The sequence below is a fragment of the Nicotiana sylvestris genome, chromosome 10 (assembly GCF_000393655.2).
Source record: "Nicotiana sylvestris chromosome 10, ASM39365v2, whole genome shotgun sequence".
Lineage (NCBI taxonomy): Eukaryota > Viridiplantae > Streptophyta > Magnoliopsida > Solanales > Solanaceae > Nicotiana > Nicotiana sylvestris.
Window position 1 is genome coordinate 137,352,714 of NC_091066.1, and position 16,206 is coordinate 137,368,919.

Here is a 16,206-nt window from a genome sequence, read left to right on the forward strand (position 1 = left end):
AATGCAATGAAACATAAAATCTAAATGTTAGACCTCCACACACGTTGCTTTAAGTGAAGCATTTGACAAAATGTAAGTGCATTGGCTAAATATTGAAGATTAAAAGCTACCTTGATTCCCTCATATGATGCTCATTCCTTAAAGACATCTAGCTCTACACAAACTATTGCTATTAAAGAGGAAGTAAAGCTATCACCTACAATATTTTAGCAATGAGCAAAGGAAACACCATTTAGTGAATCTGTAAGAGAAAAGTTCTTTATCTGCGTACCATAGACAAAGCATTCTGCAACAAATTTGCATTTGGCATAAACATTCTCAATTTTCTCAGGAGCTATGTATTCACCTTATGCCAACTTGAAGATATTCTTCTTCCTATACATAATGAGCATTCAGAGATCGAACTACCACTGTTATTATATATTTGCGAATAAAATTTATCCTAACTAATATTGCATACCTAGTAGCAATCAATGAATGTGAAATGATGGTTGGTAATCCATATTCTTGCAACTCAACAATTTAACTGAAGTGATTGATTGCAAATATAGATATATAATTTAACAAATAAAAGTATTTCCCTGTGACTAAAAAACAATAAAGCTATAATAGGACACATCAAAGTAAATTAAATTTAGAAGAATGTTTACCTCATCCAATTTTATTTTGTTTGTAGTATGACCAACTATATACTGAGTATGTACACTGAACTTGTTGTTGGTGCTACTCATTTGATACTTAATCATTAAAAACTTCTATCTTCTAAATTTCGGAAAACTTCTTTATACACTACATTTGTAGCTTCATTTGTTATTTTCCCATCTTCATCATAACATAAGATCTTTAACCCTTTTCTACTCGTTACTCTTGAAAGTGCAACATATAATTGTCCATGAGTAAACACAGGCTTCTTTAAAAATAATCCCACATTACATAATGATTGGCCTTGGCTTTTATTGATGGTCATGGCAAAAGATACAATGACTGGAAATTGCCTTCTTTGGAACTTAAAAGGAATTCTTGCATCAGATGGAGTAAGTGTCATTCTTGGTATAAAAACTTTATCTCCAGCCATGTTTCCTGATAATACTTTGGCTTCAATTACCCGATTTCCAAGTCTTGTGATGATCAATCTTGTACCATTGCACAATCCTGACGATTGATCTATATTTCTTAACAAAATCACAGGAACACCGACCTTCAAATTGATAGAGTGATTTGGAATACCTGAACATTTAAAATTATTTAGGAATTCAGGTGTATATACATTTTCCAAAGATGTAAATGCATGATCAGACTTGAAAATTGTATCCGAACTTAAATATGACTTATCCTGACTATTGTTGAGAGAAACCATGTAATCATTCACTGATTCTACCATCTGAAGAGTTGGCGCAAGAATTGCTCTTTCTTGAAGGTTTTTTATATCCGTGAAATGTCTCAAGAAATCAAAATATGTACTTTCTACAATTCCGGATATTGGATCATCACAATTATGTATGAGAAGATCATCGGGTATTTCTACTTTCTCAATGCCATCAATGGAACATCTACTATTTCCATCACCTGTTGCCAAAATCCAATCAGAAAACTCTTTTAAATCGTCCAAATCAGCACCAGATATATTTCCTTGCAATCTCATATTTGTTGTTAGCTTTAAAACCTGACAGTGGGGCCACAAATATGAAGAATTTAGAGTTGCTTTAACAATCTCTTACCTAGTACCTTTTGTAATTACATGCAAGATTTGTCTAAAGTCACCTCCAAGAATAATTGTTTTACCTCCAAATGGTCGATCTAAATTTGACAGATATTTAAATCTTAGAATAACTCTAAGAGTTCGATCAAGAGCTTCAAAACAGTATTTATGCATCATTGGTGCCTCATCCTAAATAATCAATTTTGCTTTCACAATCAACTTTGCCAAAGGAGTACCTTGTTTTATATTGCATGTTGAATCTTCAGTTGGATTTAAAGGGATTGCGAATCTTGAATGGGCAGTTTGACCTCCTGGTAACAAAAAGAGAAGCAATATCTGTCACGACCATAAACCCAAACCCGGTCGTGATGACGCCTCTCGTGAAGACAAGGCCAGCCAATTACTAACATACTCATCACATAGTTATGCAGTCGTCACTTCCACTAATAGGGACACTACTGAACATATCAATTCGAAGACACTTGCTCACACAATCAGCACCTCAGTGCTCAAGCTATAGGCAAAGATCCGGCCTTAAGTCCTCCACACTGGCCCAACATTAACTCACAGAGATCACGTCTCACCCCTTGATTGGGGAATCACAAACCATCGATGCACATCTGATACTGAGAGCTCATGCGCGCACACAAATGCGTGGAAGGAATTCAAAGAGTTACATTTCAAGCTGAATCAAAGGACGAACGATAAGAATTCAAGAATGTGAAGTTTTCCTAAAGGTTCTGCAGCCTCTCGAGGATAAATACAGACGTTTTCATACCTATCCGCGAGACTCTACTAAACCTGCTCATGACTCGTGAGACCTATGGAACCTAGGCTCTGATACTAACTTGTCACGACCCTAAACCCGAACCCGATCGTGATGGCGCCTCTCATGAAGACAAGGCTAGCCAATTATACCTAATTCACTTTTTAAACAATTAAATATCATAAAAGCAGTCTAAAACATGATATAGCAATACTAAGTAGCAGATAATGTCAATAAGGTGCGGAAGTATAACCCAACATATCCCTAACTGGGGTGTCACAAGTCACGGGCATCTACTAGGGTATAAATACAACTGAAAGCCTGGAGTGTACAAATACAGTCTAATGAAAAGAAGAGAGAGAAAAGCAGTGTTGCGAACGCCGACAGCTACCTTGCTAAACTCTGATGACTCTACCTCCGATCAGCCAAAACATACCTGAATCTGCACATAAGGTGCATGGAGTAATGTGAGTACTCCAATTCAGTGAGTAATAATAATAGATAAAGACTGAAGGTTAAGAAATCACGTAAAACATATCAAGATGCTGTATAGAAGCAGTTCAAAACCAGTAAGAAAGCAGTGAAGCTGTAAAAATCTCTTAAAATATCTTAGCTCAGTTTAAACTTCTTTAAAAATGACTTTTTCAACAATTACGCAAACGAAAAAGCCCACTAAGGGAACAAAATGTGCTCCAAATCTCGAATCAGCCTCCGGATGCTCCAAATCTAGCCGAAATCAGTACAAAACCATCAAAATGTGCTAAGGGAACAAAGCCCACTCGAAAATAATCAAATTACCACAAAATTTCCGAAATTGATCAAACCCGACCCCCGGGCCCACATCTCGAAATTTGACAAAATTCACAAAACTGAAATCATTATACTCTCACGAGTCTAACCATACGAAAATTATCCAATTATGATACCATTTGATCCTTCAAATCATCATTTTATATTTTTGATAGATTTTACAACTTCTTCCCAAATTCCATCTCAAATTACGAATTAAATGATGAATTCAATGATAGATTTATGTACTCTAGCCAAATCTGAGTTAGAATCACTTACCCCGATGAATTTCTTGAAAAACCTTTGAAATATCGCCAAAATCCGAGCTCTCTAGGTCAAAATATCAAATAAAACCCACAACCTCGTATTTATAGAGTACCCCACAGATTTCCACCTCCGCGGACCGCACAAAATCGACCGCGGTTCGCACAAAAATGAGTGCGGCTGCATAGGCTTTCCTCTGCAGTGATAGGTTTTAGTATTTTGGCCATAACTTTCGCTACATATGTCCAAATTGCGATATCTTTACCTTTCTAGAAACTAGACACGATGGCTACAACTTTCGTTTTTGAATCATCTCAAAATTCCTTGTAGATCAAAAGATATGAGCTTCCGAAATAGGACTAGTGAAATATTCCCCACCGTGGCCGCACTGCATTTTGTGTTGTCTGCATAGCACCTACCACGACCGCACTTCATTTTGTGTGGTCCGCACATCACATACCGCGGACGCACTTCTTTTTGTGCGGTCCGCACAGCACATACCGCGGACGTACTTCTTTTTGTGCAGATCGCGCTGGTGGGTTCCGAGGCCTGCAACCCTTCTGGACCTGCTACAGCTATGATTTTCGACCTAAAGCATCCCGGAACATACCCGGTACTCCCGGAACTTCAAACAAATTGTACCAACACATCCCATGACATTGTTCAAACTTGTTCAAAACTTCGGAATGCTCACAACAACATCAAATCACCAATTTAACATAGGATTCAAGCCTAAGAACTCCAAGAACTCTTAAATTATGCTTTCGATCAAAAAGCCTATTAAATCTCATGCGAATGACCTGAAATTTTGCACACACATCCCAAATAACACAACGAAGCTACTACAACTCTCGGAATTCCATTCCGACCCCTATATCAAAATCTCACCTATCAACCAGAAAACGCCGAAATCTCAATTTCGCCAATTCAAGACTAAACCTTCCACGGACTTTCAAAATGCATTCTGATCATGCTCCTAAGTCCCAAATCACCTAACGGAGCTAACCAAATCATAAAAATTTCAATCTGAGATCAAATACACATAAGTTTAATCTTGGTCAAACCTTTCAAATTTTAAGCTTTCAACTGAGACTGTTCATCCAAATTCATTCTGATTAACCTGAAACCCAACACCAACGATTTACATAAGTTATAATACACCACACGGGGCAAGTCATGCCCGAGAACTGGCGAGCGAAGTACAAAAGCTCAAAACGACTGGTCGGGCCGTTACAATACCACTTGAAGCAACATTTATCACTGTATCGCCTTTAGATCGTATGCCAGAAGATAATGTTTTCCAGATAAAAGTTTTGTCAGTTCCTCCATGACCATATAAAAAGAATAACCCTCCTTTATCTTCATTCACTGCAGATATGATTTTATCATAAAAAGACTTCTGCTCGAATGTTAATTTCATTAATAATTGTTAATGTTCCTGTGTCAGAGAACGCATATTAAAGCGCAATTCCTTATTAATTAGTCTGTTGGCACCATCAAATTCTTCCTCATTGTAATATGGTCTTGGCATAGTCGGAAAATCCTTAAAGATTTTTCGACAACCTTTTAAAATCATGTCCAGCTTTTTCAAGCAACGATTTTTCAATTCATTATCGGTCAGTTCAGCCTCTGCATGACATAAAAATGTTAGAGTTCAAAATAAAATATATACTCATACTTTAAACTCAACCATGTAGTTTCATGTATATATAGATTGTTTGTATGAGTATACAAATCATTGGTTTTTATATGTTATAGAATAACATATCTAAGCATGGATCTGGAGTACTATTTTTAGTTCTTTTAACTACATGCATTAAAATAAGTCAAAAGAGAAAGGTGAAATTTGTGATGTCATTTAGAACATATACGAACAAAATGTAGCGAGAAAAGATTGATATTATAAATTGATCAAATTGACTTTATCAATAGTTAAAAGTAGAGAGTTGTCTTCATCAATCGGACTACCAAATTCAAGAAAGTAGAATATTACAGAAGTTATCATGTATCAACATTTATTTCTCATTCAATCCATATAGCAGTAAAAATTTATTTTAATATGAAAATTTTATCTTTTAATACCTGGGTTACTCAATAATATTTTTTCTTCACGGAGAATATCTTCTGACAATAACTGCCACGATGATTGCCAAACAATTTCTGGCCGTGACATTGAATTTGATAACAACAACATGAAAAATAACTGTCTTAGATAAGATGGCATTCCCCAAGTACCTGCTTCTTTTATAGAATCGACATACTCTTTGTCGTCATCCAACAACCTAAATGCATAACATGCATTTCTAAAAGTAAGATACTTCTGATTGTTAATTCTTCTAAGTTGTTCATACGAAGTTGGACCTTTGATTACATTCAACAACAATCTGAGATAATATATCTCTCCACTTTCTGGAGTAACAAAGAAAATCCTCCCAATAGAAAATGCAGATTTTATCCTCTTTTCCCATTTTTTTAATTTTTGGTTCCACCAAAATTTAAGAGGAAATTTTGCGTAAGTCAAATCTCTTGCTTCCGAATAAATTTTGTTTGCCTCAAACCATCCTAAAAACATAGATTCCTTTACATTTGGTCTATTGACAACATTATCAATTGGATCATCATCAGAGAAAATGACACTTTGTTCATTTGGAAGATGGAATGATAGTCTTTCCACTAACGGTTCCCTATGATGAATTGGGAATTTAAATATTCTCCAAGCAGCTTCACATGGGGATATGTAGCGACAATCATAATACATGTTGATTTCATCAATGCTTGATGAACCATTGTCATGAGTACTTTCAGAAAAGGCAGCAGTTGCACGATCATGACCTTTATTGATGTACTTAAATAAGTATTTAATGGATCTGGTTTGATTGCACCACTCCACATTGATATGAGCGCCATATTTTAATTAAGAAGCGATTGTGTGGCACCACATACCTGTTCCAAATAAATATCATTTTTCATAATTGTTCTACAATTATCCCTTCTTGTGTAAACAGGATCCCCTTCTTCATCAATCGTTGTTGCGTCAACAAACTTTTTAGGAAAGTGCTTTGTACATCTACCATTCTGCATGCAAGAAGAAGATTTCCTAGCAGAACCACTTGGACCGTGCATCATTAAATTTTTTACGGTATTATAATAATTAGAATCACCCACCTCATCTGGTATTTCTGCCGAAATTATTCGATCAATATCTGACGCAGATGGAAATTTATTATGCTCATGAAGAAAAAGTAAGATATGAGCATGAGGTAGCCCTTATTTTTGGAACTCGATGGTGTAAATCACTGCATTGGAAATTGTGCATGTTTATTAGAAAAAATAATTGTCGGAATCATAGAAAAAACTCATATAAAATCACCATCTTTATTTAAATTAAATTCTAAATGGTATATACCTGCGTTTACTTGTCCAAAAACTTGATTATCTCTCAAATCCTTTATTAAGTGGTCCAATTTAATTTTGAACACCCTACTTAAAATGTCTGGACGATCTTCAAGATTCAAGCCCCTGCTCTCCACAAATCTAGTAATCTCTGGCCACATAGGATTGCAAGTAAATGTGATAAAAAGATCAGGGTACCCAACCCATTTGCATATTGTCGTAGCATCTTGATAATTCTGAACCATATATTATGCACCCCATGTAAAACTTGAAGGTAGAATTATCCTTTTACCTTGGGATGAAGGATCGATGCCACCATGCAATATAACATCTTCTAGGACTTTATAAGAATCAACTCTTAATTGCTTTGATGAGTCCTTATAAACTTCAACTGAGAAGATTCTATCTTTGTATAACCATCAACTAAAAATTGCTGAAATAATCGTCCTGAGCACACAATGGTGGGAACTTCATCTTTTCTTTCTTGAATTCTATAAGCGAAAAATTCTCGCATGCTTACACATTGCCTTCCTCTCGATGATTGATCACCTTGACTTAAAGGAATATCTTCTCTGTACCCATCTTCACCATAAGGAAAAAACAAAGGATATTGTAGACCTAAATATGCAGCATTTAGTTCATTTATTCTTTGTAGCTGTCCAGATTGTGTTTCTATAATGATATCGCGATCACTTCCAGAAACTTCAAAATCACCAACCGCTAAAGCAGCTACTTCTGGTATTGTTGGTAAGTTGTATCTTCTACCATCAGTACCTCTCTTCCCTATTAATCTGAACTTAACATTGGAGTCTATATTCTCTTGGAATCGATCTCTGACCATCCTAAATGTCTTTGCCAAAACATGATTGTCATCAAGCATTTGTTCCAGATAAGAAACAATTTCAGCATGAAGTTTATTAATATCTTGGCTACGACTGAAAAAAATATATGAAATCAATAATGGTTTTTAAATTAATTGTTATTTTCATAGTATTATATAATAAAGGTATAAGGCTAACCTGATAGCGTTGATTCTATTTGTAACTTCATTCTCTCTCTCTCTCTCTCTCTCTCTCTCTCTCTCTCTCTCTCTCTCTATATATATATATATATATATATATATATATATATATATATATATATATATATATATATATATATCCTTCAGGAGGTAGTAAGCTCCCAATTTGATGATAGTTTTGACCACATAATCTGAACGTTCTTGGCCCTCTTTTCTGGTTGATAGAGACATCAACCTTACCCCCTATTGACGTAAATGAGAAGATAGAGTTATAACTCCTAATATTTTCTCAAAAATGGCTACTTTTAGGACCTATATTAAAACCATTGCAAAATGCTAAATGTGAATATAAGTAGATTTGAACATGCTGATATTAAAAGTTATAATTCCTCTAAACTGATCCAAATAAGAGTTGGTCCAAAACCTCAGGAGGCTTCTTAAGATCAGGAAGCTCTATTTTTCCACGATCACAACACATTGTGAAAATAGGTTTTTTTGAGTTGTAATGCTTGCGGATTCTTTCTTCATACCAAAAAAGCGCCCCGCACTTTTCGCATTCATATGTAGCATCTCCTATGTCCCAGTAATCTGTACTTGCAATAGTATATAAAGTCAAAGACAAAAGATTATTGATTTATTTTATCGAACTGCGTTGTGTGAATAAAGAGTTTCTCATAAGTACCTTCAGTGTAAATTTCGCCACATTCAACATCCACCTCTAAGAAAACTAGTAGTTAAATCAATTAATAGGGATGGTTCGTAGATATATACATCTATATTTTTCAATATAGATTGTTCTTTAATAACATCAGAAAAGTGCAAAGGTATGGTTGTCATACCTGGATATTCTTCATCATCTTCATATCCTATATTATTTTGCAACTGCCCTATTATGTGTAAAATTTGTGAGTGTATATTGATCTAAGACAATTATTACTGCTACTTCTGCTCCGCCAATCATCCATAGGCTCTCGTAGAGAAGCTTTCCCCTCATTACATACTTTACTTAAAGTAACTTTAGATTCATATAGCCACATGTAGTATAATGTCATTATTTAAAGGTAAATCAATATCTCATAGAAACATACCTTGTATGACAGTGTTGTTTATTTCAGCCTCGATTTCTAGTAAGAGAGTTACAGTAATTAATTTTCATTAATGTTAACATTGTAGTTTACTTTTAACTAATAACAATGAGAATTTCAAATGCTTACCTTCTATTATTGGAGTTTTATTTAAATCTGGCAGAGAATTATGCATTTCCATATCTACAAAGTAGTAGGATTGCTAGTACTAATTGAAAGATTAATATGACAATCAAACTTTTAATACCTTCTTCGGTTGGAGTGTCATTTAAATCGGGCAATATATTGTCATCGTACACACATATGATGAGAATGTATAATTTTAAAAGTAATATAGATAGAACAAAATAAGTGAACAAAAAATATATATAATGAAGGTCTAAAATAAGAACACCATTGAGGAACTAATCTTGCAATATAGGAATTGTGTTTAAATCAGGGAGAAGATAATTTATTTGCATGTCTGCACAATAAGTTTTATATGCATCATTAGTTGTATGTCTATTAATCAACTTAGCCAAATATTATAATAAGAATAAATTATGGTAAATTAAGTTGTAACAATACCACTATAAATATATTAAATAGATGATATTGTTAATTAACTTAACTAAACTAATAAACAACAAACTATGGTAAAGTAAATTCTAATAACACAATTATATATATAGTAAATGGATGATAGTATCACTCACCATTTGTTATATCAGATAAAGGAGGAAGTCTTTCTTCACTTTCGACCGAATAGTTTATGCTTTTGCAAGGTTCAACTTTATCTGTAGAAGAGATTTGTATTATATTTAAAGTCAGGTTTTAAAAGTAACAATACATATATAAAGGAAAATTACTTCGCAAAATCAATGGACTAATTATGTTGCAGTCCTATTTGTTCCAAAAAAAACTAAAAATGGTAGAGTGCGTTTCATTTCCCTTGTTTCTATATTAAGAACAAGAAAATGAAGGTAAAAGTTTGGTTAATATTCTCTCAATTTCGGCATTTTCAATTAAAAGTAGGAAGTTAAATCAAAGTGAATAACAAAGCAAAACATTTCATTAATAAAATAAAATTTAGTAAAATAGCAACAGCAGTGTCGCGGAAACAAAAAAATAATTATTTTTAATATTTGAAATGAAAATTAATACATACCCATTCATCTTTCGGTCATAACATTCAAGGATTCATTAATGAAAAGATTAATCATGCAAATTTTTTACAGTTCGAAGTTCTTGTAACATATGATTTGATAAGTGTTCAGAAATATATAAAAAGAAAATTCGCCCACCCTAAAAGTATGTTGCTGCTCATCTATTTAGCATATCTTACTTGCAGAAAAAAAAAATCATGGTAGCCTACTAAGAAGCTGGCCTTTCAATGTGTAAAACCAAATAACATTTTCCAGGATCAAGTCCTTTTATTTATACATTGACCTCGATAATATCTTTGATGAGATTGTTTAATATTTATAAGTAATACAGATTGGAAAAAATAAGTCAAGAGTGTATATGAAAAAGGTCTTAAATAAAAAACATAAATGAGGTACATTTTTTACAATATAAGAATTGTGTTTAAATCATGGAGATGATGTGTCCTCATATATACACAAATGAGTTAATATGCACCATTAGTTTTATATAAGTACTAATCAACTTAACCAAACATTCTAATTAGAACAAAATATGATAAAATAAAAAAATACAGAATTGTAGAGGAGAAGACTTCAGAAGTGTTTATACAACTATAAAACATTGTCTTGGAGTCCGCGCATTAATATGCGCAACTTTCTAATGCTCAGTGAATCACATAAATAATAGGCAATAAGAATAATAAAGAGCATGCTTCTCGTTATTTGCCATGAGTAATTTCCTTTATTGCTTTGAACATTTAAGCAAAATGTCCGAATTCTTGATTATTTATCAGATTGCAGAAGCATATTCTTGTAATTGTTTCTAAGAAGTATAACTACTAAGTGATATATATAACTGCAAATCCAGCTAACAGAGTTATAACCAAACAAAAGAAGAAACAAAAATTATTATTCACCTTAAACAGGATGACATTTTTTACGGGGAACAATTATGTTGTCTAAACAATAAAGAATAAGCATTACCTTAGAAAGAGCTAGTGTATGATTCAATCAAAATGTACTACATTTCAGATAATTCAATTTTTTTGTTGGTTAATAGAAAAAGGCATTTAGAGCCAACTCATTGGGTCAACCGCATTTGTTAAAATTCGGAGATGATAATTCCGTCTCTCCATCCTTCTCCAATTAAATAGTAGTGTTAGTTTATTTGGCAAAAACTCAAACTTTTCATCTAAGATAAAAGTCCCTCAACGTTTGGTAATTGATTTATTTATTGAACTAACCTCATAGGAATAAAATTTCAGATACATCACCTATTGAGATTAAATATTTTTTTTTCATGTCATGATCATCGTCTAGATCCATGAGCACATAGAGCTATCAGAGTTTTTCAGGTTTTAGTTATGTTGGTTAATTTTGACCTCAAAACCATGTGATTCATCTGAATCACATGGTTCTTATCCTTCACCCTTGGCTATTATTATCTATTCTCACATCAAAACAGTAGGCACCACATAAATTGGAGGCAGAGGAAGATGATTGTTACAAAAATTATAATGACTGAGAAATAAAAGATGGTAACAGTCGGAGCAATTTTTAAAAATACACAAGTTAGAATATGATTGGAAAATAAATTTATCAACTGAATAGATTTAAGGAAAGATTTGGATGAGTTAGACTTCGTCAAAGATTTTAAGGAATTCATGTTTTTATCCTTAACGTTAAAGAAAATAATCAATTATGTTAAAATTTAGTCGCAGTACTTCAATATCGAGTGGAAATAACCTACACTGTAGTTCCACTCCCTTTTAAAGTTTGCAACACTTAGCGGTGCGATGGTAAGAACATCAATTATGTTGAACTTCTCCCACATACTTCATGTGATCAAGTTCTTTTAGAAGCGAGGTTTATAAGAATACTTTATTCTACTCTTTTACAGTAGATCATTCACTATAGCGAATGCGTAACGCATACCTGAATTTTATATACCATCAGTATCACCAAAATTATCTTCTTCCCCCATTTATATACAGAGAAAATCAGAGATTATAATATATTTTTTACTCTAATGGTCTTATAGTTGAACTTGCAGATCAAAAATACATAAATATTACTTAAGAGAGGGTAATGGTAATCAAAGAACATACCTTTTGTAACTGAGTTTCTTTTGCGCCGTTTCTGATTTTGTATGTTGTTTCTACTTGGTTCGGAAAGGAGTGTTTTTTGTTTTTCCATGAAGAAGGACCAGTGAAGCTGCATTCGTATGTCTTTTTTTTAAAGAAACTGGAAGGAAGATGAAGTGGTTTGATGATTTTGACAGATGGAAAGTGGGAGTTGAAGAAAGATCGACTTTTGTTGAGAAGAGCAAAACGGTTTCTGACCAAGCAGTTTGAGTTCAGATTAACCAAAGGACAATCACGATAACTTTAATAATTAATAACTAAAGTTAAGGAAATAAGATATTAAACACACGTAGAATTATAGCAGGAATCATTCAAGAGGTTTTTTCTTTTCTCCTTTATTTATATTTATATATTAAAAAAAGAATTCTTAACTTAAAAGTGACCATTGGAACTTAAGGTCATTGGAGAAATTTGATGGACCATTGGAACGTGAGGCAACTCATTTTAGAATAGAACAGATAGAGTAATAATTCTGTGAATCTTTTTTGTAGCTCTTATACTCATTGCTTGTATAAATTTTATTTTTTCTGCCTCAGCCAGAGAATTTCTGCATGGAAATTATTTTGCAACTCGAGCGCTAACCTAATTTATGGCATATTCGGATTTTTTAAGTATGAATACTTGGAGTACCGCTAGTCACGACGTTAATATAACAGTATACCAACTATTCATGAACCTACCAGTTGGTTCAAGATCATATTTAGTACTTTAGCCCTAAACTATTTGAGGCACAGACACTTCCATATTTTGCATTACTAAGTTAATAGATACTGCATAGAGTACATGGAAAATAGATTCCCACTGTAAAATGAGATGAGAATGGCAAGAAAAAATTGGAAACCAGAAAAGATGCTATGCATCCCTAATTAAAATCAACATAATAGTAAAAAGGTTATTTCAAAAAATAACCAACACTGGCAAGTAGCCAGTGTTAAGTACAAAATCAATGGAGCTTTAACAATCTATGGACTGTCTTACGTATGTAGAGAGTAAAAGTTTAACACCTGAGAGAATCATGAACTGATTCAAATATCCTGTCCAAAACAAATGAGAATACAAAACTAACTAAACTGGAAAAGTTCAATACCAAGAAAAACATGAAATAATTCAAACATCTTATTCATAACTAATAAAACTAATAAACTAACTAATCAGACAGATCTTAGTTTCTTCAACAGTTACATTTGAAAACAACTTATGTTGTCTTCTTTTTTTAAATACTCTCTTGATCTTATTTCCTGATAACTGTGCATTCGAATCTTCTTCAACCACTGCTGCAATCTTGGCAGGTGTATGTGATGACCCGTCCAGTCGTCTCATGAGTTACCGCTCCGTTTCCCCCATTTCAGCTTCTTTATGCTTCGTTATCCTTGTTTTTGTGGTATCGGGTTGGTCGATCGAGTCCGGAATGAGTTTGGTGAAGTTTGAGATACTTAGTCTCTTTTAAGAAGGTTTAAGTTGGAAAAGTCAATTGGATATTAACTTATGTGTTAAAAGGCTCGGAAATGAGTTCTGATGGTTCGGTTAGCTTCGGGAGGTGATTTGTGACTTAGGAGCGCGATCGGAATGGATTTTAGAGTTGTAGAGAAGATTTAAGCTTAAATTGACGAAGTTGATATTTTGGCGGTTCCGGTTGATAGGCGAGATTTTAATATAGGGGTTGGAATGGAATTTCGAGAGTGACAGTAGCTTCGTTGTGTCATTTGGGATGTGTGTGCAAACTTTTAGGTCATTCGGACGAGATTTAATAGATTTTTTGATCGAAAGCATAATTTAAGAGTTCTTGGAGTTCTTAGGCTTGAATCCTATGTTAAATTGGTGATCGATGTTGTTGTGAGCGTTCCAAAGTTTTGAACAAGTTTGAACGATGTCATGGGATGTGTTGGTACAATTGGTTTGAAGTTCTGGGAGTTCCGGGTAGGTTCCGGGAGTTCCGGGTAGGTTCCATAATTGTAGCAGGTCCAGAAGGGTTGCAAGCCTCGGAACCCACCCGCGCGGTCCGCACAAAAAGAAGTGCGGCCGCGGTATGTGCTGTGCGGACCGCACAAAATGAAGTGCGGCCACGGTAGGTGTTGTGCGGACCGCACAAAATGCAGTGCGGCCACGGTGGGGAGCATTTCACTAGTCCTACTTCGGAAGCTTATATATTTTGATTTACAAGGAATTTTGAGATGATTTAAAAACAGAATAGTAGCCCTTCGTGTCTAGTTTCCAGAAAGGTAAATATATCGCAATTTGGACATCTGTAGTGAAAGTTATGGTCAAAACACTAAAGTCTGTCACTGCAGAGGAAAGCTTGTGCGGCAGCGGTCGTTTTTGTGCGGACTGCGGTCGATTTTGTGCGGTCAGCGGAGGTGGAAATGTGTGGGGTACTCTATAAATACGAGATTTTGGGTTTTATTTAATATTTTGACCTAGAGAGCTCGGATTTTGGCAATTTTTCGAAGGTTTTTTCAAGAAATTAATCGGGGTAAGTGATTTTAACTCGGATTTGACTAGAGTACATGAATCTATCATTGAATTATCATTTAATTCGTAATTTGGGATGGAATTTAGGAAGAAAAATTGTGGAATCTTCCAAAAATATAAAATGATGATTTGAAGGACCAAATGGTATCGGAATTGGATAATTTTCGTATGGTTAGACTCGTGAGAGTATAAGGATTCTAGTTTTGTGAATTTTGTCAAATTCTGAGATGTGGGCCCGGGGGTCAGGTTTGACCAATTTCTGAAATTTTGTGGTAATTCAATTTTTTCGCTTGGGCTTTGTTCCCTTAGCATATTGTGACGTATACGTTCTGATTTTGAATAGATTCGACGCGCGTGGAGGCCGATTTGAGGGGAAAAGGCATCGCAAGCTAGAGATTTAGCCGGTTCAAGGTGAATAATTGTGAGCACGTGATTTTTTCCCAATATGAATTACTCCCACAAATTCAAAACAAAATAATATTTTCCGTTGTTTGCAATTTTGTGGATTTTTGTAGCATTTTTGTTAATTGCTTGCATTTGTCTGTGCACGTTTATTTTATTTAATTCATGAAAAATACAAAAATATATTGCATTTGCATTTAGGATTAATTTTGTATTTTAATTAATTAGTAATTTAGTCGTGTTACAAAAATAGAAAAATCACAAAAAAAAGCTCATTCTTTGCATTTAGTGTCGAATTTTGTAGTTTTCTTTTAATTTGGGAATTAATTAGTTGTGATAAATATTATTTTGAGTAGTTAGCTTGATTTGATAAAATATTTAGTTTAAGAGTAATTTGGGATTTAATTTAATTTGAAAAGGAAAAAGAAAAAATTTTGATTAAAAGAAATGAAAAGAGTCGGCTGTAATTTGGGTTAATTTGGTAGGCCCAAATGAATTTCTCCCCATACCCGTTCAGGCCAGCCCACGACCCACCCCAAAACCCGGTCTAGTCTCCATGCCTAGCCAAACGACCTCGTCTCCCAGGCTTGCAATCTGAGCCGTTGATATCGTAGGATCAGACGACCAGGAACTGAGGTTCCCTTAATATAAAACTGTCCAAACGCCTTCACCCCCCCCCCTTTCGTCTCATCTCTCTCACCCTATCTTTAGAGAAACGAGCAAAACCCTATCGTCACCCCTAAATTCTCCACTCCCCGGGCCCCCAAAGTAACACCATCGAACCCCCTCACCTTCCTCTTTCCAAATCTCAACATAGCTCCTCTCGAATCCCCCTCAATCTTGTCGAATCTTAAATCTAAAGTCAGAGTTCGAATCCCTAAAAAGCAAAAATTGTTCTGCCTTTGATTCCGTGGCTTGCATGACCACAAGCGTCCGAGTTTTCAAGATTTTCAAAGTCTAGTTTGGCATAAGCAGTGTTGGTCATTTGTTCTTAATAAAGAACAAGTGGTTAACACTGATTGTGTTAAATTGAAGGTCCAATATTGGGTT

At 34.3% G+C, this 16,206-nt stretch overlaps 3 protein-coding genes across 4 annotated transcripts; all 3 read right to left on the reverse strand.

Moving 5' to 3' along the window:
• Positions 1-745: 745 nt before the first annotated feature.
• LOC104233445 (uncharacterized) lies at positions 746-7,156 on the reverse strand. Its single transcript, XM_070159663.1, has 9 exons — positions 6,925-7,156; positions 6,684-6,721; positions 6,462-6,593; positions 5,754-6,363; positions 5,013-5,147; positions 4,753-4,886; positions 2,902-2,907; positions 1,739-1,888; positions 746-1,663 (listed from the first exon to the last, which is right to left on the reverse strand). The coding sequence occupies exons 1-9, from the start codon at positions 7,154-7,156 to the stop codon at positions 746-748; spliced, it is 2,355 nt and encodes a 784-aa protein (XP_070015764.1).
• A 113-nt stretch (positions 7,157-7,269) lies between these two features.
• On the reverse strand, positions 7,270-7,791 carry LOC138880013 (uncharacterized). The gene has a single exon (XM_070159664.1). It carries the CDS (start codon positions 7,789-7,791, stop codon positions 7,270-7,272), a length of 522 nt encoding a protein of 173 aa, XP_070015765.1.
• Positions 7,792-8,287: 496 nt separating this feature from the next.
• On the reverse strand, positions 8,288-12,486 carry LOC138868128 (uncharacterized). 2 transcript variants are annotated; one of them, XM_070160831.1, is made up of 5 exons: positions 12,250-12,486; positions 9,713-9,793; positions 8,772-8,819; positions 8,615-8,659; positions 8,288-8,520 (listed from the first exon to the last, which is right to left on the reverse strand). In XM_070160831.1, exons 1-5 carry the CDS (start codon positions 12,359-12,361, stop codon positions 8,324-8,326), a joined length of 483 nt encoding a protein of 160 aa, XP_070016932.1. In that variant the 5' UTR covers positions 12,362-12,486; the 3' UTR covers positions 8,288-8,323. The 2 variants fall into 2 exon arrangements, with proteins under 2 accessions (XP_070016932.1, XP_070016933.1); XM_070160832.1 differs by lacking the exons at positions 8,615-8,659; positions 8,772-8,819.
• Positions 12,487-16,206: the final 3,720 nt, after the last annotated feature.